This window comes from Carcharhinus amblyrhynchos, chromosome 18 (assembly GCF_965287045.1).
Source record: "Carcharhinus amblyrhynchos chromosome 18, sCarAmb.v2.hapA, whole genome shotgun sequence".
NCBI classification, from domain to species: domain Eukaryota; kingdom Metazoa; phylum Chordata; class Chondrichthyes; order Carcharhiniformes; family Carcharhinidae; genus Carcharhinus; species Carcharhinus amblyrhynchos.
In genome coordinates this window covers 14,893,915-14,918,611 of record NC_137341.1, presented here as the reverse complement: position 1 = coordinate 14,918,611, position 24,697 = coordinate 14,893,915, and the positions used below count along the sequence as shown (strand labels likewise).

The 24,697-nt window shown below is 43.7% G+C and overlaps 1 protein-coding gene across 4 annotated transcripts in view; it reads right to left on the bottom strand.

Annotated features, from left to right (window-relative positions):
• Positions 1-4,663: 4,663 nt before the first annotated feature.
• Positions 4,664-24,697, bottom strand: part of dhrs7b (dehydrogenase/reductase (SDR family) member 7B) — a 39,466-nt gene continuing 19,432 nt past the window's right edge. For all 4 annotated transcript variants that reach the window (XM_080206409.1, XM_080206406.1, XM_080206410.1 and 1 more), the window contains exons 3-7: positions 22,899-23,014; positions 18,397-18,607; positions 12,611-12,703; positions 10,048-10,200; positions 4,664-6,112 (exon numbers count right to left, since the gene is read on the bottom strand). In XM_080206409.1, the coding sequence (XP_080062535.1) occupies positions 5,907-6,112; positions 10,048-10,200; positions 12,611-12,703; positions 18,397-18,607; positions 22,899-23,014 (779 nt within the window). In that variant the 3' untranslated portion in view covers positions 4,664-5,906. The remainder of the gene's footprint in view (positions 6,113-10,047; positions 10,201-12,610; positions 12,704-18,396; positions 18,608-22,898; positions 23,015-24,697) is intronic.

The following is a 24,697-nucleotide window of genomic DNA, read 5'->3' as shown; positions in this document are numbered from 1 at the left end:
AGAGGGGATTAAGGGTTATGGGGAGAGGGCTGGAAAGTGGAACTGAGCCACGACAGATCAGCCATGATCTTATTGAATGGCGGGGCAGGCTCGAAGGGCTGGATGGCCTACTCCTGCTCCTATTTCTTATGTTCTTATTCTTATGTTCTAGAGATGTGCAGGTTAGTTTAATTGGTCATGCTAAATTGTCCCTTAGTGTCAGGGTAAATACGTGAGGTTACGGGAATAGGGCCTGAGAGAAATTGTTGTTGGTGTAGACACGATGGGCCGAATGGCCTCCTTCACTGTAGGGATTCTATGATTCATTCTCTCTTTGGAGCACAGATGCTCCCTTTTTAAATACCTGGAGAAACTATCTTTTTATATTTCCAGCTAGCTTTCTACAATTTCTTCCTCTTAATCTTTCAGACATTCTTGCTGGTTTTTAAATTCCATCCAATCTTCTGACTTGTCACTCATCTCTCTGGAATATCATGCTCTTTCACCTAGATACCATCTTTAACTTCTTTAGTCAGCCGTGTATGATGTGTGCTTGGAGTCTTTCTTTCCCACTGTGATGTATTTTTTCTGAGCATTCCTTCAGTGTCTGCCACTGCATCTCAACTGACCGGTCCCTTAACTTAATTTCCTAGTTCGCTTTAGCTAGCTTGCTTCATGTCCTCATAAGTGCCCTTATTTAAGTTTAAAACATTAGATTAAGTTTCACTCTTCTCTCTCAAACTGTGAGATTGAATCATATTATGATCACCACTACCTAGGGGTGCCTTCACTATAAGATAATGAATCCTGACTCAATGTACATTACCAGATCTCGTAGAGCCTACACTCTGCTAAAATGTGCTGCTCTAAGAAACTCCTAAAAACACTCACTAAAGGAACTCATCATCCAGTATACCTTTGCAATTTACCAAAGATCCTTAGACAGCACCTTCCAAACACACAAGCACTTCCATCTAAAAGGACAAGGGTAGTAGATATATGGGAACACCACCACCCGGAAGTTCCCCTCCAAGCCACTCACCATCCTGACTTGAAAATATATCACCATTCCTTCACCGTCACTGGGTCAAAATCCCTCCCTAATGGCATTATGGGACAACCCATAGCACATGGACTGCAGCAATTCAAGAAGACAGCTCACCACCACCTTCTCAAGGGCAACTAGAGATGGGCAATAAATGCTGGGCAGCCAGAGATGCACGTCCTACAAATTAATTTTTTTTAAAATCTGATTTGTCTAATCTATATGTAGATTAAAATCACCCATGATTACCAATTTACCTTTCTCACAAGTCCTATGATTTCTGTGTGCATACCCTATCCTGCAGTGGGGTTATTGTTAGGGGGCTGAGAAACCACTTCCATAGGTGACTTTTTATTTCTCATCTCTAGCCAAACTGATTCTACATCTTGATTTCCAGAACATATTTCTCTATTGCATCAATGTCACCCTTAAATCTCAGAGTTACCCCTTCACTTTTTCCTAGCTTCCTATCCTCCCTATGTGCCATGTACCCTTGAATATTAAGATCCCACTCTTTGTCATCCTGCAGCTATGTCTCTGTAATGACCATCAGGTTACACATATTTATTTGTGTTGTCGATTCATCTGGTGTGAATGTGATGCATATTCAGGTAGGGACTTTTGTTCTGTCTTTTTATTATTTTGTAACCTTTTGCCTTATCTGTTGGTGCATTTTTGGGTTTGTCCACTTCCTGTCACGCTCTGATCATCGTTCCCCTTGCCTTGTTTGTCTCTCTTCATCACATCTTCCCAAACTTGATCTCTTGTCCCCCCACTATTTAGTTTACACCCTTCTTTTACTCGCTGTAGCCTTTTCATTCACCTTGCTTTATTAATACTCAAGACATTAATTTTGATATAACTATTTTGAATAGCTATATCTATTCCTTTGCTGACAGTGACGAGTATAGACATCAAGAGCTACTAAGCACTATGCTTGTCATTTACATATGATGATGGCCCAAATGTGAACCAGTGACATTGTTACTATAGGCTTACTGAAAAGTGACCTGCAGCAGATAATTTTATGGGTAGTTTGTGTTGCTGCTCATGACATTTATGGCTTTACAAATACACTGTGATAATAGTAATCGGGCATTCGCATCTAATGAATCTTAATTTTTTATTTCTTTTGGGGATGAATCTTAATTTTTAGTGCACAGAATATCAAATAATTGTCCTTACCATTTGACCAATTCCATCCTCTGATTCAGCCCTCCCATTCCATCCTTCCCATGTCATCCCACTTGCAGACACTCCCTACCTCTTGTGAATCACATCCCAACCTTCTCCAGCCAGCTTTGTTGAAGGGCCCCCTTTACTGTCAACATTAGCAACCACAAGTATGCTAGACACTGCCCACCAAATAAACATACCAAGAGATATGCCTTTTAAACTGACCAAAACAGTATTACTGAAAATTCTTTGCAACATTTTTTTGCACCATCTATCATTAACTAGTGGAAGCAAATCATTATTTGCAACAGCTGTGACTGTAAAGTTCTGGCCAGAGTTGTTATTTAATTTTGACCATGATATCAAATAGCTCTTGCTGCAATTTCTGTGGATTGAATATTCAATATTTCTGATGGGATTTTGTACAATGGCCTGATTACTATTATCACAGTGTAATTGTAAAACCATAAATGTCATAAGCAGCAACACAAACTACCCATAAGATTATCTGCTGCAGGTTGTATTTTAATAAGCCTATAGTAATAATGTCACTGATTCACACCAGGGCTATCATTACACATAAAAGACAAGCATAGTGGCTCTTGATGTCTCCAGGAGTCAATGCCAGTAAATGAATGGATGTAGATATTCTTCTATATAGGTCACATCAAAATTAAAGTCTTGAGATTATTAATAGTTGTTCTGATGTAATTTTTTTTGATTACTCACTGCCATGGAATCATAGAACCCTTACAGTGCAGAGGGTACCATTCAGCTCTTTGAGTCTACACACTGACCACAATCCAAGCTCTATCCTTGTAACCTCACCTGCTAATCTCCCTGATGCTAGGGGGCAATTTAATCTGGCCAATCACAACCTAACCTGCACATTTTTGGACTGTGGGTGGAAACTGGAGAACCCAGAGGAAACCCACACAAACACGGGAAGAATGTGCAAACTCCACACAAGACAGTCACCTGAGGTCAGAGTTGAACCTGGGTCCTGGTGCTGTGAGGCAGCAGTGCTAATGATTAGGCCACATTATTCATTTTTTTTCTTTGTTGTTTCCCATTGGGTTTCTCAACTGTTGATATTTAAGGGGCTGCAAATATCACTGGTTAATAATTGGTAGTAAGTGGTTGGGTTATGGTTTTTATGCTGAACCTTAAGGAATTGAATTGTTGGTCTCAGCAGGGTCTGCTGAGCTCGGCTAATCCTTGGACTCTACAATTGGCTTTTGGAGACCTGGTTCTAGGAAATAAAAACATGCAACAGAGTTGTTTGTTTTATCTCCTGTTTGATTTTTTTTATATAATCATTCATGGAATGTGAATGTCACTGACTGGGCCAGCATTTATTCCCATTCTTGAGGACATTTAAGAGTCAACTGCATTGCTGTGGATTTGGAGTCACATGTAGGCCTGACCAGGTAAGGGCGACAGGGACATTAATGGGTTTTTACAACAATCGACAGTGGTTTCATGGTCATTGTTAGACTTTTAATTCTTTGTCCTGGATGAGGTCAGGCTCAGCAGTGATGTTCCTAATGGTAATGTAACCTTCACAGAGAGTGTTGATAGGCTTACAGGCAGGGAACAGCCTCTTGGTTGCAAATGATTGTAGTCACCCCCGTATCAAATAGCACCCTCGCAAAAGATGGAAGTTGGTGAGAAGTGGGGGGAAATGCATGATGATGGTGAAGAGAAACATGGATTCTGTAATGATAACCAAAATGGATAGAATGATGTTAAAAGATGAGACATTCTCAGAGAATTACTATACTAGCCAAACATTTTAAAACATAACTTTATCACCTGTTCATATAAATAGCTGTGGTTTCATAAATGTGTTGGTTAAGAACTTAAAAGGGGAGGGAGATGTGATAGTGCAGCACAGTGTGATATATGGTGGTACAGCACGAGTTCAGGAACACAGAATGGCAATACAGCATGGGGCCAAGAGCAGTTGAACACAAGTCCAAGCTTACGTTCTGTGGAGGTACAGCATGAGGTCAAGCTTGTGTTACGGCGGTTGAAGGGTGACAATGGGAGATCAGCGGTTGAACTCGGCAGTTGATCCTTGGGAATTGAAGACTATGGAGGTTTTTGTTGTCCTCCTTTGTAAATAGCTCTTTCTGAATAAATAAATGAATCATTTTCACCTGCCAATTGCAGAACCTTGTAATTATTGCACCATTGCATGTGTGGGCAAGGAAGAGGAAAGAGGACAGGAGTCCATTTGTGTAACGTAACAATTAGTGGAAGGATGTTTCCTTTGTCAAAGCTATATTTAGCCTGTGCTGCATTGAGAAAATAATTCTATATAATAACACCTACATCAATATTTCTGGGAGTATTTTGTGCAAAGTTAGTCTTTTGGAGCGGAGTCACATGTTGTGTAGATTGGTATAGTAGTCATTCAGCATTATCATAAAACAAAGAGTAATTCAGTAAATAGCAAGCTGATTGAGGATTTTTATTTTCTGGAATTAACTCCCAGATAATATTTGCCAGTACTGGGTACTTTAAATAATACCACAAAATATGTGACATCCATTCAAATAAGTGGACTGGAACCTTTTTGTAACACTATCTGAATGACTGATGAGAACAAATGCTGTCTCCCCTTCTTCCCACTCTCTGTTTGAATTCCTCATTTTACATATAGTAGACAGACAACATTAGCAAGAGATTATCTGGCCCTCTACTACCAGGTCTGGAATTGTATTGATTCCAATAGAAGGTTCCCTAGCTGTAGTGAACAGTGCAATCAGATGCTTTAGTTCAGAATCGGGGGTTGGGAGGAGGAATTAAAAACTTCCACTCTGAACCCCTCCAGCAACTGAAACAAGGCTAGGGGATCACGGGACAGGCGTACAAGGTAAAATGTGGAACTGTTTAACATTCAGTGCGGTCACGTTATCTGCACTTCCCCAATACAAACCCCACCCAACTGTTGAAATCAGCTCCCAGCAGGGGCTTGCCTGGTCTATATGGTTCCGTGTGCCATTTCAATACATTTAATAACGAGATATGACCAGTTCGCTCACACAAAACAGGCGTTGAAGCTGAAAACAATATTCGAAGTGGTGGGTCCTTGCTATCTGACAAACATCAAAGATTTATCCACTATTTTTATTTGCTTACCCAGAAACATAATGCATTGAAAATGTGTACGTAGATTACTGACATATTTAAATACTTCGAATGTATTTGCACCATTACTAGGGATTTCTTCATGTACTGATGATGCAGTTAGAGTGCAAGCTCAGTCTGAAACCACTTTCTGGGGCAGACATGATAACAGCATAGAGTAGAGTGAGAGTCCCCAAAGTGGGGTAGTTTCAGTTCACTCCACTTTGGAATTGGTTCAGATGTTCACAGGTGACGTGTAGTTCAAGTTTAGCATCGGTGCAGGGTGCGTTCAGCTTTACACTGACGTTAAACTTAGGGAGTGTTCCATATAATGTTGTATATTTGTTCTGCTCTTACAAACCCTCCTAAAGCAGGATTCAATTTCTTTTAAAAGCTCACATTCAAATGTACTGAATCTACCCTGGTTTCAGTGCAAGCAGCAGACAGCGTTCCAAAAAGAGTTCAGGAGACATATTTAGATACATACGGTCACAGTTGTGGTGGCCAATCACAGAATTGCACCAAGAGGCATTAACAGTGTTCAGAGTGAGTTGGGGGACCTAGGACAAGGTTAATCATCCTTCATCTTCCGTTCCTTTTTAGCTCTGGCTGCCATAATGGGAAAGAAGAGACTCGGAATCAAGGTTCGCATATAAATGGCGATTGTTGGCAGTAACCCTGCTACCAGGACATCCTTCTTCCTTCTGCAAACAGCACTGAGAACAGCTTCAGCAACAACATGAGGCTCGTAGCCTTCTGCTGTACTCTTGTCCATCACTGGTTTAAAGAGAAGGGGGAACAAAAAGTCAATATAATGTGCCAGGTCACTAATCCGCAACATTTCTCAGACTGCCTTTCACTTACTGTCAAAACTTAGAACTCTAGCTATTGATCTGAAGTTCAAGATGAAGCACGGAGGTTTGAGCGCAGGGAAGACATAGCAGCAGATCAAGAACAGGAAAAGGACAGATATGTTGACAAATAGTAGATGCCTTAATATGTCTCCCAGTAACCAGTGCTCTTCTACTCTCCCATCAACTTAAGCTCATCCAAATCTCTTCCACCAAGATTCCTAAATTATTTCCATGTTCCATGCACTCATAAGTCCTGTGCTCACCAACCTACATTGCATCGCAGATCCACAACACTTCCATTTTAAAATTCTCATCCTTGTATTCAAGTATCTTTATAAGACCCTTGTCAGGCCTCATTTAGAGTATTGTGCGCAGTTCTGGTCGCCTCACTATAGGAAAGATGTAGAAGCTATTGAGAGGGTACAGAGGAGATTTACAAGGATGTTGCCTGGACTGGGAGGCATGCCTTATGAAGTTAGGTTGAGGGAGCTGGGACTCTTTTCCCTGGAGAGACGAAGGTTGAGAGGCGACCTGATAGAAGTTTACAAAATGTTGAGAGGAATAGATAGGGTGGACTCTCAGAGGCTATTTCCCCGGGTTGAAATGGTTGCTACGAGAGGACACAGATTTAAAGGTGCAAGGAGGGAAGTTCAGAAGTGATGTTAGGGGTAAGTTTTTCACTCAGAGGGTGGTGAGTGAATGGAATCGGCTGCCGACAGTGGTGGTGGAGGCGAACTCGCTGGGGTCTTTTAAAAGACTTCTGGATGAGTATATGGGGTTTAATGAGATTGAGGGTTATAGATAGGTCTGTAGGTTGGTAGGTGTTGATGTGATCGGCGCAACTCGTGGGCCGAAGGGCCTGTTTGTGCTGTAGTGTTCTATGTTCTATCCCCCTTCCCTATTGACTACTGTAACCTCTTTCACATCTATAGCCCTCAGAGATCTCTCTATTCCACCAACTTTGGCCTCTTCTCTATCCACACCTTTCATCGATTCATCAGTGGCAATTGTGTCTTTGGCTCCTTAAACCTTAAAGCTTTATCCCTAAGTACTTCTGCCTCTCGCCTCCTAAAACACACCTATATGACCACTTTCATTGGCTCAGTATCAATTTTTGGTCTGGTAACTTCCCTGTGAAATGCTGAGATTTTTTTTACTCCACCGAAGGCGCTTCTTATTGCAAGTTGTGGATGCTTAGAACATAGAACACTACAGCACAAACAGGCCCTTCAGCCCACTAGTTGCGCCGATCACTTGTATACCTACTAAGCCATAGACCTATCTATAACCCCCAATCCCATTAGATCCCATATACTCATCCAGAAGTCTTTTAAAAGACCCCAGCGAGTTCGCCTCCACCACCACTGACGGCAGCCGATTCCATTCACTCACCACCCTCTGAGTGAAAAACTTACCCCTAACATCTCCTCTGTACTTGCTTCCCTGCACCTCTCATAGCGATCATTTCAGCCCTGGGAAATAGCCTCCGAGAATCCACCCTATCTATTCCTCTCAACATCTTATAAACCTCTATCAGGTCGCCTCTCAACCTTCGTCTCTCCAGGGAGAAGAGTCCCAGCTCCCTCAACCTATCTTCATAAGGCATGCCTCCCAATCCAGGCAACATCCTTGTAAATCTCCTCTGCACCCTTTCAATAGCTTCCACGTCCTTCCTATAGTGAGGCGACCAGAACTGCACACAGTACTCCAACTGGGGTCTGACAAGGGTCCTATAAAGTTGCAGCATTACCTCCCATCTCCTAAACTCAATCCCTCGATTAATGAAGGCCAGTACACCATACGCCTTCTTGACCACATCCTCCACCTGAGAGGCCAATTTAAGAGTCCTATGGACCTGGATCCCACGATCCCTCTGCTCTTCAACACAGCTAAGACTCCTACCCTTGATATTGTATTCCTTCATCCCATTGGTCCTGCCAAAATGGACCACTACACATTTATCTGCGTTGAAGTCCATCTGCCACTTCTCCGCCCAGTCTTGCATCCTATCTATGTCCTGCTGCAACTTCTGACATCCCTCCAGACCATCCACAACACCACCAACCTTTGTATTGTCTGCAAACTTGCTAACCCATCCCTCCACTTCCTCATCCAGGTCATTTATGAAAATGACAAACAGCAAGGGTCCTAGAACAGATCCCTGGGGCACTCCACTGGTGACCGACCTCCATGCAGAAAAAGACCCATCCACAACCACTCTCTGCCTTCTGCAGGCAAGCCAGTTCTGGATCCACAAGGCCAAAGCCCCCTGGATCCCATACCCTCTCATCTTCTCAAGAAGTCTTGTATGGGGGACCTTATCAAATGCCTTGCTGAAGTCCATGTAAACCACGTCTACCGCTCTCCCTTCGTCAATGTGCTCAGTCACATTCTCAAAGAACTCAACTAGGCTCGTAAGGCACGATCTGCCCTTGACAAAACCATGTTGACTATTTCTGATCATTCTAAACTTCTCCAAATGCTCATAAATCTTGTCCCTCAGAAGCCTCTCCATCAACTTACCAACCACTGAGGTCAGACTCACCCGTCGGTAATTTCCCGGGCTATCCCTGTTCCCTTGAAAATAGGAACCACATCTGCAATCCTCCAGAACCTCTCCCGCCTCCATCGACGACGCAAAGATCATTTGCCAGGGGCTCTGCAATCACTTCCCTCACCTCCCACAGTAACTTGGGGTACATCCCATCCGGTCCCGGCGACTTGTCTATCTTGATAGAGTTTAAAAGTTCTAACACATCCTCTTCCTTAACATCCACATACTCAGTCTTTTCAGACTGCCGCAAACCTGTAGTACAACCTCCCAGATCACTTTCCACCGTGAATATCAAGGCAAAGTACTCATTAAGCACCTCTGCCATTTCTTCCGGTTCCACACAGACCTTTCCCCCTTCACCTTTTATAGGTCCTATCCCTTCTCATCCTTTTACTTTTTACATATTTGTAGAAGGCCTTGGGATTCTCCTTAATCTTACCTGCCAAGGCCTTCTCATGACCCCTTCTGTCTCTCCTAATTTCCTTTTTAAGCTCCTTTCTACAAGCCTTATACTCCTCTAGATCCTTACCATCTCCTAGCTCTCTGAACCTTTTATACACCTTTCCTTTCTTCCTGACTAGGTTCACCACAACCTTCGTACACCACGGTTCCCGTGCCCTACCAAAACCTCCTTGTCTCATCGGAACGTTATCGTGCAGAGCTCCAGTCAAACATTCCTTGAATATCCGCCACCTTCCTTCTGTACTTTTCCCCAAGAACGCCTCCTTCCAGTTTATTCGTCCAATTATCTGCCTGATGTCTTCATATTTCCTCTTACTCCAGACAAACACCTTCCTAGCGTGCCTGATCCTCTCTCTTTCCAATGCTATCGTGAAGGAGATAGAATTATGATCTCCATCCCCAAGATGCTCTCCTACCGAGAGATCCGACACCTGTCCTGGTTCATTAGCCAGCACCAGGTCAAGTACAGCCTCTCCTCTCATAGGCTTATCCACGTACTGTGTCAGGAACCCCTCCTGAACACACCTAACAAACTCCTCCCCATCCAAACCCCTTACCCTTGGGATATTCCAGTCGATGTTTGGGAAATTAAAGTCTCCCATCCGACAACTCTGTTATTACTACATCTCTCTAGGATCTGTCCTTCATGTGGGATTGGCTTGGAAAAGCTGTAACAGTTGTGTACAGAAGTTAGGCTGCCATCCTGCGCCATTCAATTGACCCTTCCTCCCATTTATACTGTCATACTCATACCTGCAATGATGTAATAGATATTGGCACTGATTCATTAGTAAAGAGATCCTGGCACTATACAGTACAGTTCAGAATGATTAAAAACATACCACCATACTTGGATCCATTCCCAGTGACCGCATTCAGAGAAAGGTTGGTGCGGATGTATCCTGGACTAACAATGGTCACCTTAACTTCATACTGCTCCACCTCTGCGCGCAGGCAGTCAAAGAAGGCTTGGGTAGCATGTTTCGATGCTGCATCTGGAATGAGAACCCAATTAGGAACATTTTGATTCCGTGTAATCCACAAAGTTGACAAAAAAGGGAAAAATGTGAAGGTTACCTTAAAATTGCCCCCCTAAACTAAGGGTGACTACTTTTTAAATTCTTATTTTATGGGATGTGGGCATTGCTGACCAGACCAGCATTTCCCATCTCTAAGTTGCCCTTGAGAAGGTGGTGATGAGCTGCTGCCTTCAACAGTCCCTGCAGTGTAGGTATACCCACAGTGCTGTTACGGAGAGAGCTCCAGGATTTTGTCCCAGTGTCAATTTTTGGTCTGGTAACTTCCCTGTGAAGTGCTCTGAGATTTTTTTTACTCCACTGAAGGTGCTTCTTATTGCAAGTTGTGGCTGCTTCATGAGGGATTGGCCTGGAAAAGCAGTAACAGTTGTGTACAGAAGTTAGGCTGCCATCCTGCGCCATTCAATTGACTCTTCCATCCATTTATACTGTCATACTCATACCGTATAATGATATTTTAGACATTGGCACCAAATCAGGATGGTGCATGATTTGGAGGGGAACCTCCAGAAGGTGGTGTTCCCAGGTATCAGCTGCCCGCATCCTTGATGCTAATGGCTGTGGTTTGAAAGGTGCTGTCTGAGAAACATTGGTGAGTTCCAATAATAATACTGGACCTTGGTGAGACCACATTTGGAATACTGTGCAGTTCTGGTCACCTCACTATAAGGAGGATATGAAAGCATTGGAGAAAGTGCAGAGGAGATTTATCAGGATGCTGACCTGGTTTAGAGGGTAGGTCTTATGAGGAAAGGTTGAGGGAGCTAGGGCTTTTCTCTTTAGAGCGGAGGAGGATGAGAGATGACTTAACAGAAGTTTATAAGATGATGAAGGGTAATAGATAGTGGACGTGCAGAGACTATTTCCTCGGGTGGATGTAGCTGTTACTAGGGGGCATAACTATAAGGTTCACGGTGGGAGATATAGGAGGGATGTCTGAGGTGGATTCTTCACTCAGAGAGTGGTTGGGGTGTGGAATGCACTGCCTGCTGGATAGTGGAGTCGGACACGTTAGGAACTTTCAAGCAGTTATAAGAACATAAGAAATAGGAGCAGGAGTAGGCCATCTAGCCCTTCGAGCCTGCCCCGCCATTCAATAAGATCATGGCTGATCTGTCGTGGCTCAGTTCCACATTCCCGCCCTCTCCCCATAACCCTTAATCTCCTCTCTTATCAAAAACCCATCAACCCGCTTCTTGAAAATATTTAGCAAGGCAGCCTCCACCACTTCAACGGGTAGAGAATTCCAGAGATTCACCACCCTTTGAGTGAAGAAGTTCCTCCTCAACTCCGTTCTAAAACGCCCCCCCTTTATCTTGAGGCTGTGCCCCCTAGTCCTACTGTCTTTTTTGAGCGGGAAGAGTCTCTCCACCTCTATCCTATCCATCCCATTCATCATCTTATACGTCTCAATGAGATCTCCCCTCATTCTTCTAAACAGTTATTGGATAGGCACATGGAGCACACCAGAATGATAGGGAGTGGGATAGCTTGATCTTGGGTTTGGACATGGCTAGGCACAATATCGAGGCCGAGAGGCCTATACTGTGCTGTATTGTTCTATGTTCTAGTACACCTTGGACACACTACTGCCTCTGTTCGTCAATAATGTGCGATTGAATGTTTATTAGATTACATCATTATATTAAATCAGGATAGTATATTGTATGGCAAACATTTTCATACAATCCAAATATTAATAGAGGTTTACCAATTCAAGTAATGGTCCATCTTAATTGAAAAATTAACAGCATCTTAATGATATATTGTTATCAATGCGTAAATTGACCAACAGGTTGTGGTGAAAGAGAGCTACAAGCTGATTTGTGAATCACCACTAGTTGCTGGCTGATTTGTGTTTCCCCACTGTCAGTTTTGCAAAAATTGCACCTTACCCTCAACCTGCCAGAGTTTCATGCAGTTACTTCACTTGCTCATTAATTGCCCATTAAATGTGCCACAAAAAAGTAAGTCTGGTTACTAATAGTATTTAATCCTTCAACAGGATAATGATTGTTAGTGACTGGCAATCAACCACTGTGCCCAGAAAGTGAACAAAATAAACAGAGTAAAAGCTGGAAATCCAAAATAAAAATAGAGAATGCTGGATAAACTCAGCAGGTCTGGCAGCATCTGTAGAGAGAGAAACATAGTTAATGTTCTGAGTCCATTTGACTCTTCTACAAAATAAATAAACATGGAGTTTCATTCATTAAGGTTGTGAAATCTAAACATACATTGTGAAGAGAGGTCCCACTCCATTGAAATGTGGCCCAATATATACATCAGAGCCAGAAATACTACCCAATTATATCAATGAATGAAATGTCCACGAGACAATAAGTGATGATTGTGTCGCCGTACTTACAAGCAGATCGGAATGGAATTGCTATTTTCCCTTGTACGCTACTAATCACTACGACATGTCCACTTCTTCGTTGCACCATGGATGGCAGAATGGCTGCAATGTGAAGTGATTGACAACGTTAAAGCTTTGCATTGCGATGCCTAACACACTGGGTGAGCTTCCCTGAGTCAGCAGCTCTCGGCAGTGAATGGGACACAACCTGGCTGCGGCCATCCTCATTCATGAATTATACATGATGTAGAGATGCTGGTGTTGGACTGGGGTGGGCACAGTTAAAAGTCTCACAGCACCAGGTTAAAGTCCAACAGGTTTATCTGGAATCACGAACACTGCCCCTTGTCAGATGTTGTGAGACTCCTTAATGAATTATGCAGACTGGCCTCACCAGCAACAGTTGTACGAGCCTCTGTGAAACAATAATAGAACCAGCCCAGACTCGGTGCAGTAACCTTGCTTCAGGGTAACAGAAAATTCCTGAGCAGCTCTCCCAGTAATACAGTGAGTTTGAGCTGTGGGTGGATGAGACCAACAAACCTGTTCTCCAAGTCACCCACCATCCTGACTTGCAGCTACACTGCTGTTCCATCACTGTCAATGGGGCAAAATCCTGTGATTCCCTCCCTAACAGCACTTTGCCTGTACATAGGAACAGGTGTAGGCCATTCAGCCCGTCAAGTCTGCTTTGCCATTCAATACAATGATGGCTGATCGGACACTTCAATGTCTTTTACACCCACTATCCCCATAACCCTTTATGTTACAGTTAATCAGAAATCTATGTAGGGGAGGCGATGGCCTAGTGGTATTATCACTTTTAATCCAGAAACTCAGCTGATGTTTTGAGGATCCAGGTTTGAATCTCACCACGACAGATGGTGGAATTTGAATCTGATAAAAATAAACCTGGAATTAAGAATCTACTGATAACCATGAAACTACTGTCAATTGTCAGAAAAACCCATCTGGTTCACGAATGTCCTTTAGGGAAGGAAATCTGCATCCCTTACCTGGTCTGCCCACATATGATTCCACAGCCACGCAATGTGGTTGACTCTCAACTGCCTTCGGGCAACTAGGGATGGACAATAAATACTGGCCAGCCATCAACACCCATGTCCCACAAATGAATAAAAAAAATCAATCTCGACCTTAAACGCAGTCACTGACAGATTTCACAGCCCTCGAGGGTAGAGAATTCCAAAGATTCACAATCCTCTGTGTACAGAAATTTATCCTCATTTTGGTCCTAAGTGGTTTCCCCCTTATTTTCAAATTGTGACCCTGGCTCTAGACTCCCCAACCAAGGGAAACATTTTAACAGCATCTACCCTGTTTATTCCTTTAAACATTTTGTAGGTTTCAAGAGATCACATTCAATGAGATCAGTGATCTCATTCATAGAATCATAGAGGTTTACAGCATGGAAACAGGCCCTTCAGTTAAACTTGTCCAATGCACCCTTTTTTTTAACCACTAAACTAGTCCCAATTGCCCATGTTTGGCCCATATCCCTCTATACCCCTCTTACCCATGTAACTGTCTTAACAAATTGTACCCGCCTCTACTACTACCTCTGGCAACTTGTTCCAGACACTCACCACCCTCTGTGTGAAAAAAAATTGCTCCTCTGGACCCATTTGTATCTCTCTCCTCTCACCTTAAAGCTATCCCCTCTAGTTTTATACTCCCCTACATTTGGGAAAAGATATTTACTATCTTGCTAATCTATGCCCCTCATTACTTTATAGACCTCTGTAAGATCACCCCTTACCCTCCTACGCTCCAGAGAAAATACTCCCTGTCTATCCAACCTCTCCTTGTAACTCAAACCATCAAGCCCCAGTAGCATCCTAGTAAATCTTTTCAGAACTCTTTCTAGTTTAATAATATCCTTTCTATAATAGGATGACCAGAATTGTACACAGTATTCCACGTGGCCTTACCAAGTCTTGTAAAACTTCATCAAGACGTCTCAACTCCTGCATTCAGTGTTCTGACCAATGAAACCAAGCATGCCGAATACCTTCTTCACCACTCTGTCCAACTGTGATTCCACTTTCAAGGAGCTATGAATATGTACCACTAGGTCTCTTTGTTCTGCAACTCTCCCCAACGCCATGAACTGAGTAAGTTCTGCCCTGGTTCAATTTACCAAAATGCATCGCCTTGCATTTATGTAAATTAAACTCTATTTGCATTTATCGACCCACTGGCCCAATTGTTCAAGATCCCGTTGCAATCTTTGACAACCACCTTCACTATCCACTATGCCACCAATCTTGGTGTCACCTGCAAACTTACTAACAATGCCTCCTAAATTCTCATCCAAATCATTAATGTAAATGACAAATAATAGTGGACCCAGCACTGATCCCTGAGGCACACCACTGGTCACAGGCCTCTAGTTTGAAAAACAACCCTCTACAACCACCCTCTGTCTTCTATCATTCGGCCAATTTTGTATCCATTTGGCTACCTCAGTCTGGATCCCGTGAGATTTAACCTTATGCGACCATCTACCATGCAGCACCTTGTCAAAGTCCATGTAGACAACATCAACAGCACTACTGCCCTTATCTACCTTCTTGGTTACCCCTTCAAAAAACTCAATCATGATTTTCCACTCAAAGCCATGCTGACTGTCCCTAATCAGTCTTTGCCTCTCAAAATGCCTGCAGATCCTGTCTCTCAGAAATACCTTCTACCAACTTACCCACCACAGATGTGAGGTTCACTGGCCTGTAGTTCCCAGGCTTTTCCCTGCAGCCCTTTTTAAACAAAGGCACAACATTTGTCACCCTCCAATCTTCAGGCACCTCACTTGTTTCTGTTGATGATTCAAATATCTCTGCTAGGGGATCCGCAATTTCCTCCCTAGCCTCCCACAATGTTCTGGTATACACTTCAACAGCTCCCGGGGATTTATCTACCTTGATGCACTTTATGACTTCCAGTGAATTGGACCTGTATTCTCTTAGGGTTTCTTCTAAGAGAACGCAGGCACAAGTTGCTCAGTCTCTCTTCATAAAACAGTCCCATCATCCCTGGAACAAGTCTGGCGAACCTTTATTGCACTCCCTTTATGGCAAAAATATTCTTTCTGAGTTATGTTGTCCAAAACTGCACACAATACTCCAGGTGGAGTCTAACCAAGCTCTACACAATTGAAGCAAGACCTCACTACTACTGCACTCAAATCTTTTTGTGATAAAGGCTAACATTCCATTAACCTTTCTTATAGCTCGCTGCACCTACACACTAGCCTTCAGTGACTTACGGACAAGGATATCCAGCTCCTTTTGTATATTTATACTTTCTAATTTCTTACCATTTAGGAAATGCTCTGCACATGTTCTTTCTACCAAAATGGATTAGCTCACACTTTTCCACATTACATTCTTGCCCACTCACTAAGTCTGTCCAAATCCTTCTAGAGCCGCTTTACATCCTCCTCACAACACACATTCTATCTAGCTTTGTGTCATCTGCAATCTTGGAAATATCACTCTTAGTTCTTACTGTTTAATGAGCAAAACAAAAGGAGCCGTTCAAAAACATTAATATTCAACTTTTCAGAGTTTTTCAGAACTTTTGCAGATGTAGCATAAGAAATTTCTCATGTTTCTGGTGCTGGAGCACCATCTAGTGGTCACCCATAATAACTCCACTGGGATTATTCATTTTTTTCTCCCTGATGAGAATGATCCGTGTGGAACTGCAGCTCCAAGGTATTAGGAAGATACAGTTCCTTGCCCGATTGCCCATTTAAGCATGAACATGCACAGTGAGTATTGGTAATTACCTAACTGTGGAGGCAATCCCAGCTGACTGCAATCCCATCTTCACCCCACAGGCACATACAGCAATGTGCAGCAAGGATCAGTGGATAGTAATTGGGAATAGGGAATGTGGCTGATTTCACCCCACTCCCCCTATACGTCAGGACTATCACAGTACCCTCAGGAAAGACTTATTTATGTAACATTCGTCACACCCTCGGGATATCCCAAAGCATTTTACAGTAAATGATGTACAGTTATGGTCATAGAATCCCTACAGTGCAGAGGCAGCCATTCAGCCCATCAAGTCTCCAACTCTCTGAACAGAGTATCTTACCCAGGCCCCCTTCCCCTCTATCTATAACCCCATACTTTTATCATGGCTAACGCACCTAACCTGCGTATCTGTGGGGCGAAACCCACGCAGAAACAGGGAGAACGTGCAAACTCCACACAGTTACCCAAGGCCAGAATTGAACCCAGGTCCCTGGTGCTGTGAGGCGGCAGTGCTATCCACTGTGCAGCTGTTCTAATGTAGGAAATGTGGCAGCTAACTTGCACACAGACGGTTCCTGCAAGCTACTACCTTATTGACTAAATAGCATTTTAGCAATGTCGATTGAGGGTAATTATTGGCCAGGAGAATTAGGATAACTCCCCTGTTTTTTGAACAAACGCCAGGGGATCTTTGATGTCCACCTGAGAGGGAAGATGGCCGTGGTTTAACAGCTCACCTGAAAGGCGGCACCCTCTGACAGAGAAGTGCTGCCTCACTCCCACTCTGGGAATGTTAACCTAGGTCATGTGCTGAGGTCTGCAGAATGAGACTAGAACCTACAATCCTCTGACTCTCAGTGCCAGTGTACTACCACTGGGCCATGTTGCATCAGCTGAGATCAGTCTTCTCAACATCCACTGACGGTTTCTTCATCCAATAAGACAGAAGGTGATGTATTTGTCACTCAGAACTGCGAGAGCTGTTCCTTAAACAGTCTGACAGTGATTGAATCCAGGCTGTGATTCAGAACAATTAAAGTTTAATCACTGTTCCTTCAGTAATAGTAACACATCTTATTTACAGAATAGCACAACATTAAGGGGTGCATGTCACATGCTAACACAGTGGCCTAAAAAACTCAGTAAGACAGCTAGCAGAATAGGAGATTAATCTGTCATAGGAGAGTGAGTGGTCTCCTGTCTGCAAACCTGTGCATTCTACATTCACCCCTGAGACTGCAGCATGAAATCTAGGCTGGCACTTCACTGCAGTACTGAGGGAGTGCTGCATTATCACAGGAGCTGTCTTTTGGGTAAGACACTAAAGCTAGGCCCCTATCCTCCCAGTTGGATCTAAAATATTCCGAAGAGGAAGGATGAGATCTCCTCAGTGTCCTGACCAATAATTATCCCTCATCCAACATCATTAAAACAGATTATCTGGTCATTATCACATCACTGTTTTCTGGGATCTTGCTGTGTGCAAATTAGCTGCAATGTTTCTTACATGACACCAGGAACTCCACTTCCAAAGGACTTAACTCTCTGTAAAGTGCCTGGCGACATCCTGAGGATATGGAAAGTGCACTATAAATGCAAGACGTCCTTTCCACTGTCTCTTCCCACTGCTGACCTCTGACTTTAGCCCAGCCTTTAATGAGGGGATGGGATGTTACACAAAACATTGAGGCAGTCAACCTCATCCCAGCTCATTCTCTCCTCCTGACCAGTTATGGAACAATACCACTGATGGAGAATGATGGGTGTTAGGCTCCATCATTAAGCCAACATTAAGGGCATTTAAATAGCATTGGATAAACGTATGGATGATATTGGAATAGTGTAGGTTAGATGGGCTTTAGATTGGTTTCACAGGTCAGCGCAACATTGAGTGCCGAAGGGTCTGTACTGTGCTGTAACGTTCTATGTTCTATTCTCTTGGGGTTAGGGAGAAGACCTGGAGACCAGGGTCAACAATAAAGGAAAACCCACATGACTAAAAGCTGATACCTTTTGTTAAAGCAACTGGTCCAAAATAGTTGGTATTCATCACGTCTTTATCAACGCTAATGGCAGTGTCCAGGATATTGCCTCGGTAACTGATCCCTGCATTATTTATTAGCACATCCACATGGCCAAAGCATTCAAGGATCTCTTCTGCACTGCTTTTCACTGTGTCCAAGTTCGCCAGGTCAAAGGTTACCACATGAGGTGTGTGCGTCTGTGAATAGAACTCAAACTTGCAGTGAAAAAAATTAAACAACACATCGATTTTGGATCCATTGTAAGTAACTGAGAACCCGGAAAAGAATATGTTCTGAGCACTGCAACGGAGATGGGACAGGGCTTCCTCACCACAGACCTAGTGCTGAGTAATAAACAAGAGAAGCAATAGCAGACTGGAAATCATACTGGACACAATGACTAACCAAATTTTAACTTTTCCCTGAACCCTGGCTAAAACCATGAAATCACTTCCTGTACTTCTAAACAGTCTCATTTTGGGTTGGGTTAGGTTCCGGTTCATTTCACTGTTGGCAGCCACTATCAGTGCTTGTCTGACATTTTATCAAAGAACCAATAAAATTATGAAAGGGTTCATTAGGGTAGAATTAGAGAAATGCATTTTCATTTGTGGGAGGGAGCCATAAACATAAGATTGTTACTAATAAATCCAATAAAGAACTCAGGAGAAACAACTTTCCCAAAGGCTGGTTAAAACGTGAAACTTACTAGCAGCGAGTAGCTGACCCATAAAGTAAGCGAGTTAAGTACATGGGAGAGAAAGCAATTGAAGCATATGCTGGTAGGGTTACATGAAGTAGTGGAGGGATGAGGTTTGTGTCTGCATGCAGAAGGTTGGCCAGACTAGCTGTTTCTGCATGTGAATTCTATGTAATTTTAAGATTATATACATGCTTTTATTTGTTTTATTTATAAGAACATAAGAATTAGGAGCAGGAGGAGGCCATCCAGCCCTTCGAGCCTGCCCCGCCATTCAACAAGATCGTGGCTGATCTGAAGTGGCTCAGTTCCACTTTCCTGCTTTCTCCCCTTAACCCTTAATTCCCTTGCCTACCAAAAACCTATCTACACGTGTCTTAAATATATTTAGCGAGGTAGCCTGCACCACAACAACGGGCAGAGAATTCCAGAGATTCACCACCATTTGAGTGAAGAAGTTCCTCCTCAACTCTGTTCTAAACTGCCCCCCCCATCTTGAGGCTGTGCCCTCTAGTCCTGCTATCCTTTCTGAGCAGGAAGAATCTCTCTACCTCTACCCTGTCCATCCCCTTCATTATTTTATACATCTCTATAAGATCCCCCCTCATCCTTCTAAACTCCAATGAGTACAAACCCAGTCTATTCAGCCTCTCTTCATAGTTCAACCCCCTCATCTCTGGTATCAGCCTAGTGAACCTCCTCTGCACTCCTTCCAAGGCCAAAATATCCTTGCACAAGTGCGGCGACCAAAACTGCACACAGTACTCCAGTTGCGGCCTCACCAGTGCCCTGTACAGTTGCAGCAAGACCTCCCTGCTTTTATATTCTATCCCCCTCGCTATAAAGGCCAGCATCCCATTTGCCTTCCTGATCACCTGCTGCACCTGCAGACGGGGTTTTTGCGACTCATGCACAAGGACCCCCAGGTCCCTCTGCAACGTAGCATGCTGCAGCTTTTCACCCTTTAAATAGTAATCCCTCCTACTATTATTCCTGCCAAAGTGGATAACCTCACACTTGCTAACATTTAGCAAGTGTGAGGTTTATTATTAGTCACAAGTAGACTTACATTAACGCTGCAATGAAGTTACTGTGAAAATTCCCTGGTCGCCACACTCTGGCGCCTGTTCGGGTACACAGAGAGAATTTAGCATAGCCAGCGCACCTAACCATGTGATGCACTTTAGGATGTTTTATTACATTAAAGGTGCAATATTAAGTTGTTGTTGCTGACACTATCTAGCAGTCTTTGTCTGCTATAAGGATATGGAGAAGCCAGAACAAGACCCAGCTCAACAGTGGGAAGGCTGGAACCATTGTGTGTGTTCCCCGTTGGCCTCTCTGCTTCCTTCCCAAAGCTCCCATCTCCCTCCCTGGCATCTCCTTCAAAGCAAACAAGACCTCGGATGAGATTTAAACCTCACCAAAAACTATTTGTCACCAACGCTGGTTGCTTTATCACTGTGATGCTGCCCACCTTCCCGTCCTTCCCCTTACACACATACATACACAGGTGGTTTCCAATCCTCTTCAAACCCCAACTTGCCCAGAGCTTTTTCACACTAGGGGCTGAAATTTCCAAGCTCCAGGAGAAGTTTTCCATGGGCTCCCTGGGAAACATGTTAGCTGCCCACTGCACAGAGGTGACAATTTAAGGCAATTTAAATAGTTGTGGCACCAATTTGGGGTGATTTTGAGAGCCATTTGATGGCAACAAATCAGCTACTCATGTGTGCGTGTGCGCCCGTGTGTGGGGTGGTGTTGGGCGCACCAGCTTCATGGAGGCTGCCTCTCTACAGCTGTCCAGGGACTACTGGAGATGGAGGTTCCATCCCACTGTGGAGAGGACCACCAGCAGATAGACAGCCCCACAATCCAAATGGAGTGCGTTCCCTCTCCAATCTGAGGGATCTGCCACTTTCCCCCTTCGGACATATTTCATCTTCTTTACGACCACCTGTCTCAGCAGCTCCCACCTATCCTGCTGGGGCTGTCGAGGATCTGGAGTTACTGACCCAGCAACATTGGGAATCTGCCTGACGATGGCAAACAAGGTGTCAATTAAGAGCCCACCTCCGGGAAAATTACCTTTGCTAGTCTGGCTCCTGGCTAGTATAGGCTTGGGACCCCCATTTGGTCCTGCCCGAAACATTACACAGGCAATAGCCCTACCTACACTGGATCCACTTTCCCCCATCTTTATCCCATTAACATTAAAACCCCTCCATGGCATTAGCACAGAATATTCAGACATTCACTTACTCGAGCATCAGGGGTCATATATTGCACCAGCTAGCCTCCAAATATATTTAATATACTTACAAATGTTCTTCATTATTGCTACCAAATTATCCCAAATTTTTAATCACCATTTGAGTGAAATCATTCTTTCTTTGTACATTTATTTGAATTTACTTTATCTCCTTCTAGCCTGGTTCACTCACAGTGTTATTCTGATATCCCCAGATTGGGATCAGTTACATCTGCACCAATCTAGAAAATGAGCTAAAGTTCCTTCACAAAAAAGCTTCAAAAACGTTAGAGTAATCCAAAACCCAACAAAAAGGCCTGATATTATAGACACTTTGGTACTCTTTTTCTATCTAGGCCTGGCTCATTTCAAAGCAAGGGACGTAGAGCATAAAGCCCAAAAACAGAATGATGCTAGTTTATGCTCCATAAGAATCTTCTCCCAGCCAAACCCATCAAATGTCATACTATTCTCTTCTCCTTTGTCTGTTTAGTTAGCCTCTCCTTAGATACATCTTTGATTCGATTTATTATTGTCACATGTATTTACAGTGAAAAGTACTGTTTCTTGCACACTATACAGACAAAGCATACCATTTGTAGAGTACGTAGAGATGGAAAGGAGAGAATGCAGAATACGGTGTTACAGTCATAGCTAGGGTGTAGTGAAAGATCAGCTTAAAATAAGGTAGGTCCATTCAAAAGTCTGATGGTAGCAGGGAAGAAGCTGTTCTTGAGTTGGTGGAAGAGAGTATGTTCGGGGTGCGTGGGGTCCTTGATTATGCTGGCTGCTTTTCTAAGTCAGCAGGAAGTGTAGACAGAGTCAATGGATGGGAGGCTGGTTTGCGTGATCCACTGGGTTACATTCACAACCCCTTGTAGTTTCCACACATCCTTACACAGCAATGCTTCAATGGAGCAGGGCTGTAGCTTTGGGGGTCACCACTGCATTTTTGATCCCAGGCTTCTTACAGAAACCCTTGGCCTCTTCTGCCCCCATTAGTCTTAATCATTGCACCATTGATGGCCAGACCCCCAGCCACCTAGGTTGTAAACTCTGGAATTCACTCTCTGAATTTCTCCACCTCTTTCTCCTCTAAGATGTTCTTTAGGATTGACTGAGCCAATGGTCACCTGTCCTAATATCACCTTATGTGGCTCAGTGTTGAATCTGGTTTGCCAATGCCCTATAAAGCACCTTAGTACGTGTTCTATGGTTACTTACACTACACAAATGAGAGTGTTGAAGCTAAAACCAATGATTTTTGCTTTCCCTGTCTCTGCCAGAGTTTTCCATGCAGCTGGTCTTGTTAGAGCCATATGAAGTTATGATACATCCAGAAAGGATGCTTTCTATGGCACACCTCTGGTATCTGCTTCAACCACTCCAATATGGCAGCACAAACCACTCACTGGATAAAGGGGATTCTCCTCGATTTCTAACTGAAATTATTAGTGGCCATCTAATTTTCATGACTCTGGTTTCTGGACATCCTAATTAAAATGTATTATCACCTGTATATCACAGAACTCCTTACCTTTTTCTTGTCCTTCACCATTCCTGTTAGCTCCTTCACAAGTTCTTCCAGCTTTTGCTTGTTCCGTCCGCACAATACCAGCTTGGCACCAGCTGCATGGAAAACTTTGGCGCATTCTGACAGGGAAAGCAAAGATCATTGGTTTTAGCTTCAACACTCACATTTATGTAGTGTATGTAACCTTAGTAATACATACTAAGGTCTTAAAAGGGCATTGGCAAACCAAATTCAACACTGAGCCACATAAGGTGAACAAAGAACAAAAACAGCCCGGGAAACAGGCCCTTCGGCCCAACGAGCCCGTGCCGCCATTTCAACACTACCAGTACCCCCCCTCCACCCATGACCCTTATCTATTGTTTTATGGCCATCCACATTGAGGGAAACTAATTTAGGGACAATTTATTCCTGCCAATCAGCCTAATAGCTTTGGGGTGTGGGAGGAAACCGGAGCACCCGGAGAAAACCCACGCGAGCATGGGGAGGATGCGCAAACTCCCACAGACACTGGCCCAAATCCATGTGTCTGCACAGCAAACAGTGATAGTCACTGAGCTGTCATCTTGCCCAGCATCTGGTCCAGTTTAAGCACACACTAACGACATGAAGCACTAGGCTATTCTCGAACATCCAAGAGCAGCCCTAGTGCGACCCATCGCGTGTATGCCCCTCGTTGGGCAACAAGGCGGATCGACTTAAAACCTGTGAATGAAAAGAGAAAAAACATTATTATCATCCCATATCCATTTACCTTACCACGGACGCCCCAATGCTAATGAACCCTATTTAAAACAATCTCCTATATCCACCCATCTCCAACCCACTCATGTGCCTGTCTAAGTTACTCTTAAACAACTCGAGCATGCTTGCCTCCACCACCTTACATGGCAGAGCATTCCATACCCCCACTACCCTCTGTGTGAAAAACCTCCCTCTAATATCTGTGTTATACCTCTCCCCCCTCACCTTAAGCCCATAGCCCCTCGTACTGTGTGTCTCTAACACAGGAAATAGCTTACCTCTGTTTACTCTATCTATACCCTTCAAAATCTTATATACCTCTATTAGATCCCCCCTCAGTCACCGTCTTTCAAGGGAAAACAGCCTCAATTTGTTCAATCTTTCCTCATAACCCAGTCTTTCCGTACCAGGCAACATCCTGGTAAACCTCCTCTGCACTCTCTCCAGAGTCTCCACGTCCTTCCGGTAGTAAGGCGACCAGAACTGGACGCAGTACTCTAAATGCGGCCTAACCAACGTTCTATACAACTGCAACATTAGACTCCAGCTCTTATATTCTATACCCCTTCCTATAAAGGCTAACATACTATAGGCTTTCTTCACAACCTTCTCCACTTGTACTGCCACCTTCAAAGACTTGTGCACTTGCACCCCCAGGTCTCGCTGCGATTCTATACTCCTTATGGGCTTACCCTTTATCATATAACTCCCCCCTACATTATTCCGGCCAAAATGCATCACCTCATATTTATCCGGATTAAACTCCATTTGCCATATATCTGCCCAATATACCAGACTATCAATATCCTGTTGTATTGCCAGACACTGCTCCTCACTGCCTGCCAATCCAGCCATCTTGGTGTCATCAGCAAATTTGCTGATCACACCACTTACTGCCTCTTCCAAGTCATTTATATACCCTACAAAAAGAGGTCCCAGTCCTGAGCCCTGCGGCACACCACTAGTGACAGACCTCCAACTAGAAAAGGACCCCTCCACTACTACTCTCTGTCTCCTCTTTGCAAGCCAGTTCTCAACCCATCTAGATACCTGGCCAC